This window comes from Vidua chalybeata, chromosome Z, assembly GCF_026979565.1.
Source record: "Vidua chalybeata isolate OUT-0048 chromosome Z, bVidCha1 merged haplotype, whole genome shotgun sequence".
Taxonomy (NCBI): domain Eukaryota; kingdom Metazoa; phylum Chordata; class Aves; order Passeriformes; family Viduidae; genus Vidua; species Vidua chalybeata.
The window spans coordinates 17,881,918-17,904,172 of record NC_071570.1 but is presented as its reverse complement, the minus strand read 5'-3'; the positions used below and the strand labels follow the sequence as shown (position 1 = coordinate 17,904,172).

The 22,255-nt window shown below is 35.8% G+C and overlaps 1 protein-coding gene across 1 annotated transcript in view; it reads left to right on the top strand.

Annotated features, from left to right (window-relative positions):
- The window catches only part of CNTLN (centlein), a gene marked incomplete at its 5' end in the record, with an annotated part of 191,734 nt that overhangs the window by 8,129 nt on the left and 161,350 nt on the right, over nt 1-22,255 (top strand). Inside the window, 1 exon segment of the mRNA XM_053932487.1 lies at nt 11,310-11,397. Coding sequence (XP_053788462.1) covers nt 11,310-11,397 — 88 coding nt within the window.

Here is a 22,255-nt window from a genome sequence, read left to right as displayed (position 1 = left end):
TTATTTTACTTCTTGCAAATTTTAGTTAAGTGTAGTGAATGTTTTTCGTATTTGGTATTCCTTGTGAAAAATACTGGTTTAGAATACAGAAGTAAAACTGAAGAGGAACTGAAAGTGAGATTTAAAAAAAAAAAGTATATTTTTGCGATTCATAAAGTTGTTCCCTATTCACAGTATATCTGTGTGTGAATATTTCAGATTGGCCCAGCATGTCAGTAGGATTTTAAAATTCGGTGTAGAGATTATAGAATTGTTCATCTAGTCCTGCCTCTCTAGGAAGAGGAATCGCCTCCCAGGAATGTCGTGCAGTAGGTCATGTTGCTTAAAACCCTACCCAACATGTCTTTGAACACTTCAGTGATGCGGGACCTGCAATCTTCTTCCGTTGCCACAACACCTTGTTTTCCACTTTCCTTATATTCAATTGGAATCTATACTTAATAAAAATCAAAATATTTCTGAATTGAAAAGGATACAGTTTAAGATTGTTAAACCTTTTCCTTTTACTTGAGACATTGATAAAGTCTGTCTTTCTTACATGTGCCCTTTAGGTATTGAAAGGTGGCAATCAGGACCCTTGTATGCATTTTCCAGGCAGCACAAACCCAACTATTTAATCCTTTTTTCACTGGAAAGATGTTCCATGCCTCTGATCAGTTTTGTGACCCTACTATGAACCTGTGCTGATATGGCCATGTCTTTCTGGTGCTGAGGTCCACAGAACTGGACACAGTACTCCAGGTAGGGTCTCACAGCACTAGAAAAGAGAGGGGGAATTGTCTCCTGTGACCTGGGGTGGGCCTAGGATACACTTGGCTTTCTGGTGTGCAAGTGCATGCTTCTGGCTCACATTCAGCATTTTGTCCAGCAGTTCATGCAAGTGCTTTTCCACAGTACTCCTCTCAATCAATTTATCCCACAGTTTCTATTGATAATGGGCTTTGCCAAATGCATGTGCAAGACTTTTCACTTCGCCTTGTTTCACCTTTGAGATTTTCAAGCCTGTCAATGTCATTCACTCTGGATGGCATCCCTTCCTACTGATGTAGAAACTGCAGTGCTCAGCTTGGTACTGTTTATATAATAAAGATTTAATTAGAAAAATATTAAACAGTACTGGTTTCAGTATGAGCCCTGAAGGAGCACCATTTACGATTTGTTTCCGTGTGGACACAGAGCTGTTAACTGTAACCCTCTGGACAGGGACATAAACCCGTACTCATCTAATAGTGCATCCTTCAAACCCTTTCGTTCTCCAAATAAATGGTAAGAATGCTGTGTGGGGAACTGTATCAAAGGCTTTATGGAAATGGAGGTAGGTGACATTCGTAGCCCTTCATTTGTCCACTGATGTAATCACAGGCATGATTTGCCCTTGGCGAGGTATGTTACCTGTATCTAAGTACTGTCTTGTCATCCATGCTTGTCATACTGTACTGGTTTGAAAGCAAGCCAGTGAGACATTCCAAGTCAGAACTACGGTTAAATAGGAAAATTAAAATATGGGCAATTGAAACAGTGTCAGAGTCAGGATACAGCCTGTTGGTCAGTGTGGTGATAGCAGTCCAATTAAATGGTAGGCATGGTTCTGTTGAAGTAGTGATCCTGTAGAAGGGTCTGGTCTTTCTTTGAAGGTCCAGTGATGGTTATGTCTCTTGTCCTCTGGGAATACAGTACATAGGGCTGCCCATGGTGTTCAAAACCTCAGATTATATCCAGGTAGGAATGCTTGGTTCATCCCCCTGGGCGGAGCGTCTCACAATGGGATTATGTAATTTTATCAGTCATGCAGCAAGGCTTGATGGCCCATTAGCAGAGAAAGCCCCTGGAGGGAGATAATCAGGAATGAGTCATGGAGGAGGTAAGGGACACTGCCACACCTGTTTTAACAGCTTATGAAGATGGTAATAAAATACATACTTTTGGTTACATGTTGTATTTTAACCTAAGACACACAGCTTCCAGAAGGACTTGTTTCATTATTTTACTGGGTAATATGATAATGCTTGGAGATTGGTGGTTCCTATGATCTTTTTTACTCTTTTTTTGAAAAGGCATGAAATTCCCTTTCCTCCAGACACTGGGGACTTTGTCTGGCTGCCATCATATAGACATGAATGCAAAAAATAGCTGTTATGGGAACAAACAAACCACTGCTTTTGTCAATGAAGGAAATTGCATTTTATCTGCAGAGATTTAAGCTCTTGTGATTTTTCCAAATGCAGTGAGGGAGCCTCTAGAATACACTTTGATGTCTATGTTTACCATGTTGTTACAGATTCAACATGGAGGAGAGTGACTGGGTGTAAATTGTCTGTTTTTCCCGTGTAACTGTTTTGGTTTGGGAAGGAGGTATGCTGTTCTTGAAGAATGACTTCAGATAGTGTTCTTGTCCTTTGCTGTTATGGAGAGTGCACTGTTTCGACTATATGAAGTTTAGCTCACAGCTTAAAAGGTATGCAAGTATACTCTTATTTGTCCACAATTTTTTGTCCATAGGATTAGAAAAATACAACAATGCCATTTCAGGTGCAGTTGAAATAATGGACCCAAATTGCACTTGGTTACTCGTGGTAATACAGAGGGAATATACCCAAATGCATGCATATAGTTATATTATCTGTAAAATAAAATTATTTGTGCATTTCTGTATTCTTGAATGGATTAAAAATCACAAGTGCATTATGATTCTATTGATCCAGTCCGGCAGCACGTCACTTTTCCCGCCCCGACTGGCTCCCGACAATGCGGCGGCTTGGCGCCTTGGCTCCTCGTTAGGGTCGATGCCACCGCTACTTCCAGGCGCTTCTGTGGCTGTGCCTTGGGGTGGGCTGGCCGCGCTCTGTCGTCAGCGCGAGGGAAGGAAACGAAGAGGCAGGGAATTTGTCCAAATCCGTCCACGTCGCGGCTGGGTGCTTGATTGGTCGCGGAAGCTGCGATGGAGAAGCTGCGGCCGCTCCCAGCCTCGCTTGGACGAATCTGGCCCCTAGGCTGGGGTGCCGTGGAGGGATATAGGGGTGGGACATGGGAGGATGGGAGCTCTCCACCCAGTGAACACAGACGTCGTGGCTGTGACATTGCCACAACGGCCAATGGGGACACGATGGGGGCGGACACGGGGGTTCAGGGCCAGTGGGACCGCAAGAATGAGGTGACAAGCACGGAACTGCCAGGGACTGGACGAGGGAGCGGTCACAGGAGTGGCAGGGGAGAAGACCCAATGGCCAGCAGCCTGGGGCTAACTTCCATGGTGGGGGGAACATGGGGGATGCACAAGGATACATGCAACTGGTAAGCTAACAAAGACCAGAACCCCAAATCTGAGCCCAAAACCCAGGATGCAACAATCCAGAGCATTATATTTAAACACAACGAACTCTTGAGAGCTGTGCTGAAGCTTTTAAATGATCCTGTAATCTCAAATAAGTGATAGAATTGTTACAATTACTCTGAATTGTAGTCCTTACAGAAAACAATTATGTGACTTGGAAAATTCATGTCCCACCCAATTCTGTGCATCTTCTGTGTATTACTTCTATGACTGCAGTTAGTTTTAATTGAATTAGTTTTAAATGTTATAGTTTGAAATGAAAGCTGGCAGCTCGCTTATCTTATCCTTGATGTAGAAGGGGATTAGAAGAAAGTTTTTGATTTCTCTCACATTTTCTCCTTTTTGAAAGTATGTCCTACATTCATCAAATTCTTCCAATATTGAGTATTCAGAAAAAAACAACTGCTGGTAGAAGGCTGTTCTAGTGAATGAAGGGAAACTATGTGCTCACTGAAGAAGAAATTTCCTTTTTGCTATTCAGTGAGAGTGACATTGTGTGTGATAGGTCTGTGTATATCTACTAAGTTCTGTCTGTGAGTGAATTAATGTTTATTTTTGTCCATACCTCCTGTGATGGTACTGCTCTGCCTTCAGTGATGTTAATTTTTTTACTATGCCATGACCAAGGAGTACCTTGTATTTCTTGCCAGTTGATGCCACAGTAAGTCAGTTATTTATGCCAATTAAGAATATATAATGAAATTACTCAGTTAAATGCATTGCTGTCTTTTTGTTATGCTGATGAACTAATCTGAGAGTATGCTGATTAAAACGTGTGAGGGCAGCATCTTTAGTATAAGTTGGGTGGTATTTTTGCTTAGAGCACTATTAGGGCATCAACCTTGTAACAATGACACTATATTATTTTTATTGCGCCTGTTTGCGTTCAGCAGAGTAATGAGAAAGGATTCAGTTTCTAAGGGAGTGTGTGTTTGAGGGTGTATACTTAACTTACTTGTGGGTGTATATTTACCCACAAGTAAGTTAAGTAAAGCAATATACTACATTGTCCATTTTTGAATCAAACGTGTGTTTGTTGTGAGAACTACCAATGTAACAGTATGGAACAGAAAGACAGTATAACAGTAATTTCATTGAATAGAAAAGTACGCATGAAAAATACATGAAACCTTTTTTTTTTACTATAATCTGTTTACATGTTGATTGTGTCTCGCTTACACTGCAACATTAAGGAATTGAGGGGTCAGGGGAAAATGTTCTTGTTTGCTGATGATGTCTGTTAAAAAAAAGCAGTCAGTCTGGTCAAGTCACCTACAGCCCTCTTACAAATTTGTACCTGATAATTAGATGTTAACAATGCATGCTGTCTGTGAGTGACTTCTGTGAAATTAAAAATAACACAGTATTATTTTAAGAGCCTGATATGTCTAAGGTTCTAAGTCTTCTTATGAGTTACTGACTTTTTAGGTTGTTGAAAAGCACAGCACCTCACAGATAGATTTTCTAAAGAGTAAGAGTATTTTTGTTGTGACTATTCAGCAGGACATGGTTGCAAAGAGAATACCTCTTATTTAGGAATGTAATATGTGACTGGAAAACACAAAGAAGCACTGGCACAGTGGGTCAAGAGAGTCCAAACTGACAGTATGCAGCAGTGTAAGTTTAAAAATCTTGCGAGACATCGAGAAATAAACAAGTCTTGTCACTTGCATGTGAAGTGTATATGTCAGCTTGATAAAAGATTTCAGTTGTTTAGTTGGAAGTGTACTAGTCTATCGTAGATGTTTGGGGAGCTCAGAACAATCCATAGACAAAATTTTCTTGCAGGTTTTTCACTGCTTATACCAGCCAGCCAGGTTATTTTGTGTATTCCCCCCTCATGCCCCATGCCATGTAGTATTTTGATTTCCATACAAATTTTTCCAGCCTGAAAATCACGAGTTTTGAAATAATCAATTCATAACACAGAAAATTATTGGTATGTAATTATTATAGAGCTCTTACTAAAAATTAACAGTAAACCAATAGCTCCCTCTGTCCTCCCAACTGCTTTATTTTCCCACTTGGGGATATGGACTGATTAAAGAACTAAAAAGAGAGTTTGCATCCTCTATTTTTGTAGTGATGATTGGAGAGGCGGGGGTGCAGAAGAGGCTGTTTGGATTGAGTGTGAAGAGGTTGGGGTTTATGTTTTGTTTTTCTGCTCTGAGAGTATTGTCTTCTAGATTTGAGAAGATGAATAATAATAAGTGAATAATAATTTGTAATGCTGTTAAGATTTAAGGTATGATAGGAACACTTAATAGTAATTAACATCCTTAGAAATAAATACAATGAAACATCAAAAAGAGTACTGATTTTAAATTGCAGGTAACTGAGATGCTTGATGTATGAATTTATGTTAAAGGGGGGAAGTTTTTCAGTTTATCCTTGTTCTCAACACAGTGTATAGATGATATACATCTATACAAAAAACTAAACTTACTTGTAAATGTAAAACCCAAACTGTTATAAGTGTATAGTTTCTTAGACATTAACAAAAGAAAAAAGATGCTGCTTATGCTTTTGATATTTGTTTCACTACTAATTTAAAAGTTTTGCTTTGGTAAATTCAGTGTAATTACTTAAAAAAAAAAGTGCCAGCTATTTCTCTTTGATAAAGCTGTATAAAAATATTCAAAAGATTCAATGGTTCTATGTTTCCATTAGACAAATAACTGCAATATTGATATAGTTTTAGGTATTTATGATATCAAATATCCAGTGAAATAGTTATGCTTGGAATTCCCTTCCAGAAGGAAGATAAAATGTTTTGAATGCCTCTGCTTGTAAGTCAGAGGCATTCTTAGTTTTTTGATTTCTGCTGATGTTTTGTAAATTCACAACTTCATTTGGAAAGCAAATACTTGTACTGTAGCTAGTTATACCTTGTAATGTTTGTTAGTGTTTCTGAGCTTGCTCCTGTTAAAAATCAGTAAGAAAAAATCCAGATTACTTTGCAAAGAACACATTTAAAGCCTAGGGTAGTCTGCATTTCTTTTTGTCTTTCAGTATGGTGAACTACAATCACTTTCACTGTAGGCTGAGAGGAAAAATCTCACTTTTCAGGGAATACACAATGTGCTCTTTTCTTTTTTCAGAGTATTTTTGTTCTTGCATGCAAACTTGATTGCGGGGTGAGCATCTTTATCTGACATTAGATGTGTTCTAAGTAATGAGTAATTTTTGCTAGCTTTCAAATGACATCTGTACTCTGCCTTTATATAAGATCTCAGCTGTTCAAGGTATACTCTTGCTGACCTCTTCTACTGTTAACATGCACTTGAGTAGGCTGAATGTTCTTTGGGTAAGCTGAAGATTGATCCATCCCAGGCCTTGACAGCTGCAGTGTTTTTCTGTGCCAGCCTCAGATAATGTAAGTAAGCAGTCTTTTTTCCATGGAAATTGTTTGGCTCCCAGGGCCATTCAGGGAAAAGCTTTACCAAGTCCATTAATTCTGCCAAGAGCTTAAAAAGGCTGTTTAAACTTATTTTCATCGTAAACCTTAGTAATTTTAACTCATTCCATTATCCAAAATGCTTAATTGATCACATTACTTAGATTTAAATGAAATAGCCATTAAAAGGTTTGGCATGTTAAAGAGAAGAAATTCACATATGGCAACTGAGCATTCTTTTACTAATTTCTTTGTAATACTTTGTTGTCATAATGAAAAATTTTGTACATTTCTGTGTAAACTTCCCTTTTGTGAAATAAAGTTCTCATATTTTTAACTTTGGATGAAGTGTTTTTGTTTAATTGGGTTTTTTTCTTTACTAGTAACATTATTTGAAGATGCATTTACATTCTTATTATTTTGGTAGAAGTGCATTTAGGCAGGACATTGCTTAGTTTTGTATGCATTTAGAGATGTTAAAGTACATATTGGGTGCATAGTAAAAGCCATATATTATTTAATTTAGCATATCTGTTGATATAATTGTGGCATTTCTTTATAGTTCTATGTGTGATCATTCATAATTTGCAGTAGTAACTTTAAATATCAGTTTGTCATCATCAGAAATAAACAGCATGTATTGAAATATTATTGTTTTGCAGTTTTGGAAATTCCAATAACTTTTCACGTACTTCCGTAGGATTTGTGAGGGCTTTGGTTTGTATTTTGTGGTTGTGGTTGTTGTTACTTGTTTATCCTTTAATGGACACCTTTTAGCCTGTTCTGTGTAGCTGTTTCTTTGAAGTTTGTTTAGTGGTCATTCAATATTCCTTATTGCAAAGAAGTTTTTTATTTTACAGTTGGGATGAGTTTTTTAATGTTGCTTCATCTACTCTTCTTTTAGCACAGGTGGAAGAGTTGCAGAACTTAGTTATGTAAGGAGTGGCAGTTTCACTGACATGAGTACAAACTTGTGGCTGATTTTACTCTTTGGACAACTTAAAGTAGCCTGTAGTTACAGGTTAAATTGAACTGCTTGTTTAGTTAAAAGAGATTGTTTGTACCTGAGTGTTTGTGTTCTCATTAGGAATGTTTGTTGGAACTTTGTATTTTGTATTTTTATTACTGAAGGGAGATTTTGCAAAGTATAGGTAGAAATTCAGTTGTCAGAGGCTCAGTACATGCTATATACTGAGCAAAAACTGTGGGGGGATGTGAAGACTTACTTCTTATTGTACATATATAGAGTACATATTTGTTCATTAGGAACAATTCAATACCTATTGCTGTGGTTTTCCATTTTTTTGGCTTTTATTTTGTAATGGAGGAAAGCTGTGTTCAGAAGTATTAGACTGAAAGTTGTTTGCTATTCCATGTTCTTGGGTGCCTCAAACTGTTTCCTGGCTGGGACCTGAAATGTATATGTATCTGCATGGTAGGACAAAAAGCAGACACCTCTGCTTGTAGTGAGTCTCGTGGTGTTTGATAGTGCTTCTTAGATTCATATGGAAGCCCAAGGGTCTCAACTCTTCTAATATATAAAAAAACAAGCATAAAACCCAACAGCTACTTTTGTGGTTTTGTATTCTGGACAGTAAAGGGGAAAGTTAAGGAAGCATGCTCTTAAAAGGATTCAAGACTTTAAATAGGTAAGTAAAATTAACTAAACATAGCTCATGAAGTCATCTATCAGCATAAGAAACTTTTGGCTGTTTGCCTGACTCAAGATTTCTGAGTGTTTTCAGGTAGAAAGGTAAAATACAATGAGAACTTTGTTCTCTCTGCTGTAATGATTTTGTGGCCTTTAGACTAATTTCTTAGTGATTTATGGTAGTTTAGTATAAAACACACAGTGAATTCTGTATTAAATATATAAAAATGCTCAATTACTGTTATCATGTCATTTCTGCTCTCCATATTTCTGATCAGTTGAGCAATTTGAATTAAAATTACTCTAAAATTGGAGTAGATACAGTGGTTTATTCCTGTTACTATGATTCAAAGATTGCCTTATACTGAAAGGCAGCAAGGCTGGTGACGAGTGTAGAATGCAAGTCCTGTGAGGAGTGGCTGAGGGAGCTGGGCTTGTTTAGCCTGGAGGGAAGGAGGCTGAGGGGTGACTTTATCACTGTCTATGCCTGAAAGGAGGCTGTAGCCAGGTGGGGGTTGGTCTCTTCTCACAGGCAGCCAGTGACAGGACAAGAGGCCACAGTCTTAAGCTGTGCCAGGAGAGGTGTAGGTTGGACATTAGGAAGAAATTCTTCACAGAAAGAGTGGTTGGGCATTGGAATGGGCTGCCCAAGGAGGTGGTGGAGTCACTGTCCCTGAAGGTCTTTAAGGAAAGACTGGGTGTGGCATTTAGTGCCACGGACCACCTGACATGGTGATGTTTGGTCGTAGGTTGGACTTGATCTCAGAGGTTGTTTCCAGCCTAATTGATTCTGTGAAAGTAATGTCATTTAGGCTAGAAAGACTACTGATTTAATATCTTCTGAAATAATTAAAACAATATCACATTTTATTTGCTATTGTTCAGAGAGGTTTAGTCTGGCTTTGTAGCTTGTTTTTTTGTGTGTTTGTTTTGTTTGTTTGCTTTCCCCCCCAGCTTACCAGCATAAGCACAAGATTTTTTTAGGTGTTGAAATTACTCTGAATCCAGCTTCTGTGTAGATCCTAATGCTTTTTGGAAGCTTGCAACGGTTCATCCAAATCTGAAAAACATTTTTATTTTTAATTCTGTTTCTGCCTGAGAAGAAGCAGTGGGTCATGCCTGGTTCACAGTCTACACACATCGTAACTCTTCAAGTGGCCTGGCAAGACATTTTTGGGAGATGGTGTCTTTTATTCTGAGGACATGAAACAAGTACACTCTTTTCTACAGTCTTTCCCACTGATACATAGAAGTTCAGTATACTAAATATGTAAGGTGATAGCATGAAATTAGGGGTTGTACTTTTTTCTTTACTTAGTAACCCAATTAATATGGTGCTTAGTGTTTATCTTTTAACTTAATTCTGAGCTGAAAGTTAACATATTTTTAGCACTTGTACTGAGCAAAGACTGGGATGCTGATGCAAAGTCATTATCTGGTGTGCAGTTCAGGTTTTGTGTTACCTTTCTTTAAAAATGAATGTAGTGCACCATAATCCAGTTAGTTACTGTTTGCATGCAGCAGGGTCACTTTTGGTTTTGAAAAGAATGCTTACACTAGTAACCTAATTTGATTAGAGAAGGATTGTGTTTTTTTCAAGTGTTTTAGTAACATCTTGCTTCTCTTTTCTTTTTGCACAAAGGTTTTTGGTAATTGTTTGATTTTGTTTGGAAATTCGAGAAACGCAGTCAGCATTTTAAAAGCTGTGCACAACCTGTGAAAGACAGTTGAAATTTTTCTGCTTTTATGAAAGATGAACTCTTTCTGGTATAGTGCATTTTGCATAAGCTGAGAATGGTTTTGAATTTTAAGATCTTTTTGGCAATTTGGTTTTTAACATATAGATTTGACATTAGAAAGAATTTCTTGTCAGGCACTGGAACAGGCTACTCAGAGAAAGTGGGGGTGTTGCCATCCCTGGCAGTATTTAAAAGCCACGTATATGTGGCATGTAGGGATTAGTGGTGGATGTAACAATGTTAGGTTACTGGTTGGATGCCTTGACTATAAATGTCTTTTCCAGTCTAAATTATTCTGTATTTCCAAAATGCCAGTAGACATAGCTGCACTCTAATTAATTTTGCCTGTTGAATAGGCCTAGCTGCCAATATGCTATGGATTTAGCTTATTAGTTCCTAATTTTATGTTAGACTGTTTCAGGAGGTCTCATCCTAGTCTGGACTAAGGTTTATGTACACATACTGTTTTACTGGTCTTCATCTTTTGCTGGATTTTATTTTTCTCCCCTAACATTTTTATTAATCAACACAAGGGTTTAGATTGTAAAATAACTAATAATGGTGCTTCCAGTAATAAAATTGTATTGAAATAAGAAGACACCAGCGAAAAATAACAACTAATGTGTAGTAGAAAATACAAATGTGGGAAAACGATTACCTGACATCTAGTTTTCACAAACTTTTTGAAGTCTATTTGTAACCAGCACTTGAGTTTTCTTTCAGAAATTTCTATATACTGCAGGTTGGATGCCTGTGTGTTAGAAGACTGTTTTACTGCATATTTTGAAATAAAGAGCTGCATGTGGTAAAACTTTATGTTGAAGCAGGTATTCTAGGCTTAGTATTCTAATAGAAGTTGTGTCAGTAACAGTAATAGATATAGCAAAAGGCAGCCTTGTTTGAATAATGTAATTTCTGCTGCTATATGTTACATTGCATACTATTGTAATGTTGATTGTAGGTGTTTATTTTACTTCAGTATTCTGTATAGTTAAAACTTCATTTATTCAAGAGAACCATTGGCTGTATTTTCATGGAACACTGAGTAACTTGCAGGGAATTCTCACTAGATTAGGGCTTTCTTGGGAATTGTCTTTTGAATACGCTCAGTATAACTTTTTTTTTTTTGTCTGTAAAAGGCATTATATATGTAATGTGTTTTTTCTTCTTTTTTTTTTTCCTATTTCTAAGGCTGATAAAGAATTTGTGTGGTCTCTTTGGAAACATCTCCAGGTGTCAAAACCAGATTTACTCGAGATGTCAGCTTGGTTGTGGAAAGGTAAGTTTGAAGATTTAACATGCTACTAAAACCAAAAAGCAACCAATCTCTCCTGCTGATACCATATTCTTTATCTTTCTAACTGAGAACTATGTAGAGTTCTAAAAATGTGTTGAAAAAGTTTAATTGTTAAATTTTGTCAAGAGTGCCTAGAATACATTGCAAATTTTCTCTTTTTTTGGTGCAAGTTGAAGCATACTTTAAAATCTGTTCTCACTGAAATTGCTGTGCTGCAGTTCAATACCATTTTAAAATTATAAATGTCTTGCCATATTTTGTTTTCCTATTGAAAGGGCCGGAGGAGGAACATGACTGGTAATTTTCCAGTGTCATAAGCTGTTAGATAACAGTTATATATAAATTATGTTTATCTGAATTCTTGAGGAACTGAAAAGCTGAGACTTGATAATAGAAGATATAGCTATTACAGAATTATAGGACATGCTGCATTGGAAGAGGTTGGAATCGCTGAGTCCTACTCCTTGCTCTGCACAGAACACACAAAGAATCACATCGTGTACCTGACAGCATTGTCCAAATGCTTCTTGGACTCTCTCAGGCTGGTGCTGTGACCACTTGCCTGGGGAACCTGTTCCACTGCCCAACCACGCTCTGGGGGAAGAACTTGTTCCCTGACTGTAAGAGCTTCTACTCCATTAACACAGAGAAGTGCGATCTTACTTCTTCAGCTTATTCTTCTGAGGATAGTAATGGTGATGATTTTTTCATGGTACTTGCTATTATCTGATTCCTATAAGTGTTAGTTAATTATCACAGTATGCAGTTGATTGTTTTAGAATGCTAATATTTATGAATTCAGATATTTTTGTAGGCGAAAGATAAGGAGAACGTGAATGAGTTGGCTGTCAGAATTGAAACACTTAATTATCTTAGGGTGTCATGAGTTCCTTAAGATGAAAAAGGGGAATTTTTAAAAAGAGAAAAAGAATGGATTTAAACTTTTTTTAAATGGCATGTCAGTTTTACTTGGGAAGCTTGTTATAGATTCATGAGGGGTCCTGGCTCCTTTGGGTTTCCATTGAGTGCTTTGATTTTAGAAGGCATGTTTTGTTGTTCACATCTTTCCTTCCTGGAGTTCTTCTGTACATGTTCTTTTCACTTGTGAAAATACAGTATTAACTTCTTTAGCTGGGAGTGCATTTCACAGAGTCATGGTATTGTTAGGGTTAGGAGGGACCTTGGGAGATCATCTAGTGCAACCTCTCTGCCAAGGCAGAGTCACCTAGAGATGGTTATACATACAGGTATGTGTCCAGGTGGCTTTTAAGTGTCTCCAGGGAGGGAGACTTCACAAACTGCCTGGGTATTCTGTTCCAGTGCTCTGCCACCCTCAGTGTAAAGAAGTTCTGCTTCATGTTGAGGCACCACTGAAAAGAGTCTGGCCCCATCCTTCTGACACCCACCTTTGAGGTATTTATATGTATTGATGAGATCCCCTCTCTCTCACTATTTTTATAGTGTTGTCCCCATTCTACCTTACATAAAGCAATGAAAATTTTTGTCCAAAAATACAGTGTGATCATGTAACTAGAGGTAATATTCTAAACGACTCATATCCAGAGGAAGACAGTGATGGTATTCCAGTTTATGAGTAAGATGCAGTAAGGACATACAGCTTATTTTAAAGACAGCTGTTACTTGGGGGCTCACATATGGTCGCCAGTGATGGTATCAAGTAACTGCTGGTTTTGTACTGGGACACTTAATTGCACAGAGTAATAGCTTAGCTGTTTAGACAGTATACTATTCTTACTATTGTTTTCAGGTTTGATTTTAGAAATAATTTTAATATATGATGAAGACTGATGCACGAATTCATAGTATCCCTCATTTATGTTGAAATGCAAAATCATAATGATTTGTTTCCTAATAAAATCTGGTCATGTTTTCATGAGGACATTGGTGGTAGAATTCATCTTCCTTCATAAAACATAAAAAAAAGAGAGAACTGCTTAAAACATATAAATATAGTATTTAATATATGTAAACACACATTACATGTATATAAGCACAATTATATTGAAAAATTATAAAAACTTTTTTGTCCTAACCACGTTTTGTAGATAGCTGAACAATGTGGAAAATTATAGTTATTTTACCTGAAGCTTAAGAAGGCAGAAGCAGGTGTTCAGGCTTTATTTATGTTTATTTATGTTGCATATAAAAATAATCAGGATGTTAGGATGAATTGAAGCATTGAGATGTTAGAAAGTATATATTTAAATAATGGTCAACAAATGAATTATTTTATGCTTTATTTAGAACAGAAATTGTTAATTTTGTATATTATCCTTATAGTATGAATATGACACTCTTATATACCACCTTGATGCACAAAAGCAGGATAATAAACTGATATTTTTTATATGTGTTTTGCACTGTACAGAAGCTGGTGATTGCTATGTGAAACCCTTCCAACATACTTCTGTTAATGTGCTTGTCTAGTCTTTTTATGTCATCTACTGTTTAGAATTACATTAATGCTTTACAAACTTTGAACTCAAGGCTATACATGTATATCACAGCTTTTCTCTGCTTCTCTGAATTATGGAATTAAGAAAGAAGAAATTGCTTCCACAGCATCTTTTTAGGTGTTATCATTACTCCTGAGAATCCTGGAATAGGTGTGGATAAAACCCATTCAGTATATAGGAGTTTTATTAATCACAACTTTGAACTTTGGGGTTTCTTTGATTTGACAGATGGAGCAATAATGTGTATTTTTCTCTTTAATTGATGTAGCTTCTTCTCTTTTGCCTGAAAATGGTCTTATTGCCACTTTGGAAATAGCTTCTAGCGCAGCTTTACCCGTGAACCTTCTGCACAACCAAATTACAGCCCCATAAATTCTATCCTAACTTTTCCTGTTACTACTCTCCATAATGATTTCCTCAGTAGCTTCAGTTTCATGACTGTACCTCTTCCAACTCTCATCCTTTCAGAAAAGTTTTTGTCTTATTCCCTACCTTATAGGAGTAAATAATATGTTTTTTTTAAATGCTAATATCAGTTTATCTTAGTTCCAGTACATTGATTGCCTTTAAAGGCAATGTGCTATCTACTACTGCTGTTGTCCAGAAAAATACAGGACAATAGATTTTCTGACTCTGTTAATCTGGGAAAAATACATGGGTTTAAAGAGTTTAAAAGATGGGATGATCAAATAACTATTATAAGCAAGATAATTTGTGTCACTTGGGAGGATCTGTGCTGCTTGCAGGCCATTTTTTCTATATTACAGAGTTTCAGATGAGCGGGAAATTGAAAATTTATACTAAAATCTGATAAAAATTATTTAAGTCTTACAGAATCTTTTTTTGTTTCATCTGTATTAGAAACAACATAGTCCTAGTCATATTCAAGTTCAGAAATTTTTCTATCTTACTCAGGCTTATTGTGAGATTCTGAGATAGAAACAAACAGAATGGGATGGATTTAAACATTTTTTGTTTCTTCTTGTGACATGGATATCACCAGTGTTTGCATAGCTTCATTTTTCAGTGTGCTCTTTCCACCAAAAATTCCATGACTGAGAAACTTCCATTCCCCACCAAATCTTTGTGACTGCCTGACAAGTAATGGAAGCAGACAGAATCTAAGAAAGCACAGGCGTGTGTACCCTCCTAGATCATATATATTTATATAAAGAATCAAACAATATTGTCTAGTATATTTCAGTCATTAAATTGATGAAAGAGACAGCTAGGCTTTCTTCACAGGATTACAGTGGCGAGGATAAAAAGATGCAGGACAAATTGTTCACTTAGAACCTTACAGCTTACACTGCAGATGTGTGATGAAGAAAAGAAGAGACTTATAAGGAGTAATTGAGTGGGCAATACTAGCTTTACAGTAAGGTAATTTGTATTTATAGCATTAGAAAATTCCTTATAATATCTTTGTCCAAACAAACCAGGAAAATATAAAAGATATAATTTGAGGGGCAGAGGGGTAAATTTCTAGTACCTTGCTGTTATTTGTCTGTTATTTTCAAATGCTTTCATGGCCCCAAAATAGAAGTTCTCCTGCCCTAAAATTGTAAAAATGTAGCTTGTATTTTTTTATGGCTATGCTGCTGATTCCTGTAATACACCAATGATATTATACTTTTCAGCAGTCTTTGCAGTTGTTGCTGGATAACTGTAACTATATTCCCAATTTAATATTCAGATATAAACAAAAAATTATCTTTACTGTGCAAATGAGAAATGCCTTTGGGATATGTAAAAGCCTCCAGGTATTTTAAACAAGCCATTGTAAAACTACTACTTATGTTAGTATACTTTCCAGCTACTTTAAATACTATTGATCTCAGTATTATGTAAAGAGTATGCTATTTCTAGTTTGCTGCCTTTTGAAAGATTTTTTTTATGATTTTAAAAGAAGTTGCTAGAAGATAGCTCTTATTAAGTAAATGTACGTGTAAACTGAAATGGAGTTGGGTTCAGATGAGAATATGAAAGGTTTTGAAATATTTTTGCAAACTTCAGAGCACTGCTTTAAGATTCTTCCTTCTATAGTATGTGCAAGCTTGACAAATCAACAGACTAATTTTCCTCTAGGGCTTCTAATTGACTCTTTTCCTTTCTTCAGGAAAGGGGATGTAGCAGGATCTATTAATGATCAAACGATGGCAATTATATAAGACTTGATAGATGTACATGAGGATTGTATTATGTGAGATGGTATACTTACCTTTGGCAAGCCTGTCTTATGCAGGGGGTTTTCCACATCTAGATTTCCAAGTGTGTTGTGTATTGCAGGTCTTAACAAAGGCAAAGAATGGATTTATCATTTCAGGCCACTCTTAAGAAACAGTGGCAACCTGAATGTTAGTGCCAGTGATTGAGAGTTTTGTTGTTGTTCTTCCAGAGGAGTTACATCTGTCTAAAGGTGAACAGATGGACAAAAATATGGCTGAAAAGCAAGAGTTCAAAAATAACCGAAGAATTTTTGGAAAGGTAATTGCAGGAGCTTACGCTGTGTTTTGCAGCATCCTGTGAATAGCAAATTGTGAAAAAAACATAAACAGGTTGACATATATTCTTCACTGACATGCAGATTTACCAAAAATGACAAGTACTTTTTATGCAAAAAGGCTAAGTGAATGTGCTGTATGAATGAACACTATAGATGCTAGGTTAATTGAAAAAATTAAAAATCTGTATTTCGCATGTTTTTGAAGGGATGATAAACATTGTGTAGAAGCTTTCTTAAAACACCCTTTTACAAATTAACAGGAAACACAATGGCAGGAGGACAATGATGTAAACAAGATGTAAGCCATTACCATTCTGTCACTCTGAATTTAAAATACAATGGACTGTCCAATTACTATCACAAAATATAGTGGACAGAATAATAGAGCATAAGAGTACAACCTTTCTGGCTAAGGTCAAATAATTGTGATTTTCTACAGTTAATGAAAGGTTAATATCCTGTTTCATTAAAAATTCTCAGAACGTTGAGCATAAGTCAACATTCCATGGAGAAGAAGGTATTATGCAGTTTGCATGTGTGCATATCTGCATATCGGAGCACAAAATATTGACATGATAATTGCAGTTAAGCCTGATTGAACAGTGGCTTCTGGGAATTCAGCTGGTGTTGTACCAACTGGATGGCTGCTCAGGACACAGTTTGAAATGCAAGGTGCAAGTTAGCACTTTATTCAGCACAGGCAGGCATCATTTAAAAATCCTTGGGGGAAACCCTGGTGATGTGCAGATGTTAAAGCAGTCTGTTCTGAAGTGCTGATATTTTGAACACTGTAAAAGACTTGTGTATTTTAGATGAAAAATGTTTGCAATATTATTGGGTAAAAATGTCACTATTTTTGTTCTACTTTTGTGTAAAAATACATTTAGTATCTTATGTATGTTGCTTAAAATGAGACATCATCATGTGCTTAAAATAAGTCTTATTCCTTAATATATCATCTAATAAATTAAATCAATCAAGTTAGAGATGCAAGAAAATTTATGTTTCTGTAATGATGCCTTTTCATTTTGATACTTATAATGCAATATAGAACTGGCTCTATAGATAATTTACTAAGAAAACAAATTCATTTAACATTTGTAATTAGATCTTAAATTATTTTTGTAAAGAAACAAAAATAAGTATAAAATTTTTATAGAAAGTAACTACTGTTACAAAGCAGCTAGAAAAATGCAAAATGTGTGGTATTCATTTAAATTCTTTATTGCTCCATGCTGTCTGAATATTTTAAAAGTACTAATTATAAGTATTAAAAGAAAAAAGTAATTATGTCTACCAATTGTAGTTCATGAAATATAAGGATCTTCTAGACTCTTAGATGAAATTAAACTCATGAGTAAGTGAAATTATTTAGGGTTTTTTTTAATCAGTTCTTAGCACATAGAAAGTGAAGTTTCTACTTGGAAGATTAAGGCATAGGCTCTGTTTCTACTAACCAATGACTGTGCAATCACAGGGATATAACTGTACACAGTAATTACAATATTGGTGCCATATTTACCATAACATTGACAGTCTGTGCTCTACAACTTCACTTTGCGCATGGGTGATTAATTATCTATTTAATACAAACACAGAACGTGTGAATTGTGGAAGTCTGTAAAATATTGGAAGGTGGAGGACAGGGAGATGAGGTAATCAAATTAAAGCTGCATCATACCAACTGATATTTTATAGCCTTTCTTGTTCTGCAGCCCTTTAGAATCAATGAAATGTCTTTCAAAAGTAACAGTGTTTCTAGAAGCAGTTTATTATAGTTAGAGATACACTGTTAAAATGCAGCCTTTACTGTTTTACCACACTGTCCAAAATTTACAGTGTAATCTTAACTTTCTGTTAAAAGACCAAATTTGTGGATATGATTTTGGTTTTGGGATGTTTTGAGGGTTTTTTGTGTTTTGGTTTGGTGTTTGTGTGTTTTTGTGGTTTTTTTTTTTTTTTTTTTTTTTTTTTTTTTTGTGCATTTTGTTGTTTGTGGGTTTTTTTTGGTTGGTTGGTTTTGTTTTTTGTTTTGTTTCTTTTTTTAATTCAGCGATTTGTAAAACTGACAGGATGTATTCTATGAAACATGAAAACAGCAAATTCAATTCATTAGTTAAATTTATTTTCATTTAGTTGATGTAAATGTGACATAACTATATATGACTCCAAGTTACTTTTTCTTGACAAATGGTTACATATTTTTTGTTTAAGACCTGTGGTACAGTACAAGATACCTCTTTGCTAATACTGTTTTTGCTGAAGATTTTAGGAAGGATGTTGTTTAGAAACTTGAACTTCTGTTTTTTTCAATATTATCATTTTTGCTGTTTCCATATCTCATTCATGGATAAATGCTTCCTCAAAGTCTAATGTTTAATTTCTGGCAAGCCATTAAAATGGTGCCAAACATTAAGAACATTGTCTTGTTGTATAATTGAATAGAGCGTAATACAGGAAGAAAATCATAGCAGAGGAAATGTGTCAAGCTTAACAATATTTTCTCAGTTCCTTCATTTTTGTGGGAAGCTGAATCTTGATAATCTTTGTAGCTAAGTGCATCTGTGTTAAACATTTAAAATAGGTAGTACTCATGGGAAAACTGATTGGAGCTTAGAATTTGTACAAATTGACAGCCTCTCTTCACTCCATTTTTCATCCTAAAGAAGTCTGCAAATATTCTTAGCTCACATCATTATTGCTCATCAGTGATTCTAATTAGCTAAACAGGAGTTTGTCTCAGTCATTGATCATCATCAGCTTCTTGACAGTGCCTGAATTTCCCCCCTCATCTTCCAATGGACTTTTAAAAATACATTTTAAATACAAAATAGCTCAATGAATGCAATTGTTCAGATTTTTTTTCTCAATATTTGTTACTCTTTTAAAAAAGAAGAGATGATGACTGCAATTCTTACCAAGTCCCATTTTAGCATGTGACAGCAGATTCAAATATGATATGTAAGTTCCAGTCTGAAATACCACCTTGAGTATCTGTGGGGAGCTATCCTGTAAGACGCATGGGAAAATGTCCTATGCCATCAGGAGAAACTGCTGATAAAGTTACATTTGAGCTTTCAGTTTATACTTCAGACTTCTGACAACTTCCATTGTGTGCTTAACTTGTAATAATTAAAACATTTTTCTTTATCTGTGTGCAGTTAGATGTTAAACTATTTTTGGGAACATTAGCAAGCATGTGGTATCTAGAAAGCTTGAAAGAAAACATCATAAGGGCAAAATACATTAAATTTAAACTTTTCTCACTCATGATGATGATGATAGATCTGTGTTTATAAACTATGTTCTTTGACATCTTTGTTTGAAGGAGTGTTTTACCAACGATTGGATAGGTGGAAAATGCTGCATTTAACTAGAAATGTGCTGTGAACTGTTGGCTAGTATGTAACTGTTACCGGAATGATTTTTGCTTTAACAGTGATCTGTTCCTTTTTTTTTCCTCTCCAGTCCCAGACTTTATTCTGTGAACCCATGTTTTGAGACCATGTCCTAAAGTCAGGGCTCAATGGGTTCTTAACTACCAATAATAAATAAGAATTAGCTGTTCATATTGTTTTTCACAGCTGTTTGTTCTTTTACCTGGTTCTTGGTTCGCTTATTCGCTTCCTCTGTTTTCTCCCTAAAATAAATTTAAAAAATCAACCACTTAAAACTGTAAAAGTCATTAGGGAAACCTATTTAACTTACCAGTTTTTCAGATCATTTAATGCATTAGAAAACAAGTTGAATAATAATTTTCAAGTGATGATTGCATAGTTCAGTTAGGAGGGTATCTGATTATATGGTTTTTGTGTCTTGATTGAGTCTTGCTTTACGAAAGTCTGACTTCAAGAGAGGAGATGGTGGTTAAAGTTGGGACGATGATGGCCTATTGTGGGTGGTAGACTTAAGGTCAGGATGCTTCTGAGGGCTGGAGGCAATGCTATTCAGTACTTCATGGGGCTTATGTGTAGTTAATAGTATGATTTAGTTCTGTGTCTGCACTGACTCTTCCAAGTACTTTGTAGTAAAGACCTACTTTCCTTTTTGTCTTCTAAAGCTCTTTGGATTTTGGATCAGCTAGTGTGTGTCTAATCTTAAGTTGTCTAGCTGTGATTAAGACCTGAGGAAACACTGAATGTTATAGTTCTTTCGATTTAGATCAACTATAAAGATCAACTTTAGAGCAACTTTCTGAGGAAGATTATGGTGTAGCATGCTTGTGGGAGAATGATAACCTTCCTTCCCAAATATTTGGGGTTTGATTACTGCAACTGTTGTCTTTGAGAAAGGGTAATTGTTGATAGCCATTTAGGATCCTGCAGCAAAGTCATTTAATATGAAAAAGCATTAATATTTCTATATTGGAACAGTTTTTGTTTCATTTAAGTTGTAGCTATCCTGAACAGTAGATCTCCTTCAGGAACATGCACAAACCTTTGGGTTAAGTATTATACAAATAACCTATTCAGTCATTTTTACATTTTTGCTTAATAACTCCTGTTCTTTACAGTTTCTACTATCTTCTAGTATGAAATTCTGTATACTTACTGGAAAGTCTTTTACCATTTTTTAAAACATGGCTGACAACGTGACTTCTGTTAGCTGGATGCATATTACAAGCAGGGTAAATTGGTTTCATAACCTGTCATTCTTTGAAACCATTTAAATCATTTCATATCTGCATGAATCACAGTCTGCTGAGTTACATTCTTTCAGGTTTCCAAAGATAAACTGTGACAGCTATAGCTGGACTATAGCAGCACAAACAATTCGGCCTTGACAGACACTTACTCGACCAGCTGGCTCATTAGCTCATAGAAGTAAACAAGTCCCCAAGTATCAAAGTGATTGGCTGAATTCAGGCTCGAATGAGGAGACCCCAGCCAATTCCTTTCAACCAAGGATGCACCCACATCATTGGCCAGTGAGCTTGGTGCAGTTGAAACCTTTGTCCAGTTGACTATGAGCGGGAAATTTGAAGCCCCTATAAAAGGGGCTGCTCTTGAATAAACACTGGCTGTTGCTGCATGAACATGGAGTGTCATGTTGCTTGTCTGTCTCTGAAACTGCAACAATAAACTATGAAAAACTGTCTTTACTATTTGTTTTACTGTTTATGACTTTCTAGCAACCTATCATGCAATGGCTTGATGGTTATTGATTGCAGGTGATCAGATGCTTTAAGGTCAGTATCTGATGTTCATTTTTTTGTTAATTTCTGTCTCACTTAAAATGTTAAATACATTTCAGATATGAAATGTCTTTTGGAATACTTGTTGAATATTCATCATCTGATTTCACAGCACTGAGTTATTTTCTTTATGAAGTAGATTATTTTTAATGCGATGCAACTGACTAAGACTGTTTCCTATATAATTTATTTTTCCTAAGCTAAATGTAGCTTAAATGATACCTTTTCAGGTAGGTTTTTCTTAGTTTTCTTCAAGTCCTACAACATACCCTTGCTGTATTTTTGAAATAGGAGAGAGCAATTTAGAGAGTTACGATGCCTTGAGAATGGGATTTCCGAAACCCTTGTTTCAAATTCCATACCATTTTTTAGTTCTTCATTTACTCAAGATGGGATTAGATATTTTAGCATTTTAATATTAATAGAACTTTATTAAAAACCACCACGTTGTTGGATAGCCTATTATGTCAGTGTAGTTTAGTTTTTAAAATTTCTCATAGCATTAGACTACACAGTACTGCTTAATAGTGGAGAAAAATAATTCTCCATCCTACTATCCTTATTGGCCACTGTTAAAGAATGCTTTGGCAAATTAAGCCTTTTGTGTACAGCTGGATATTTTCATCCACTTTAGATAAGATTTACAGTTTCATGTGTACTTAC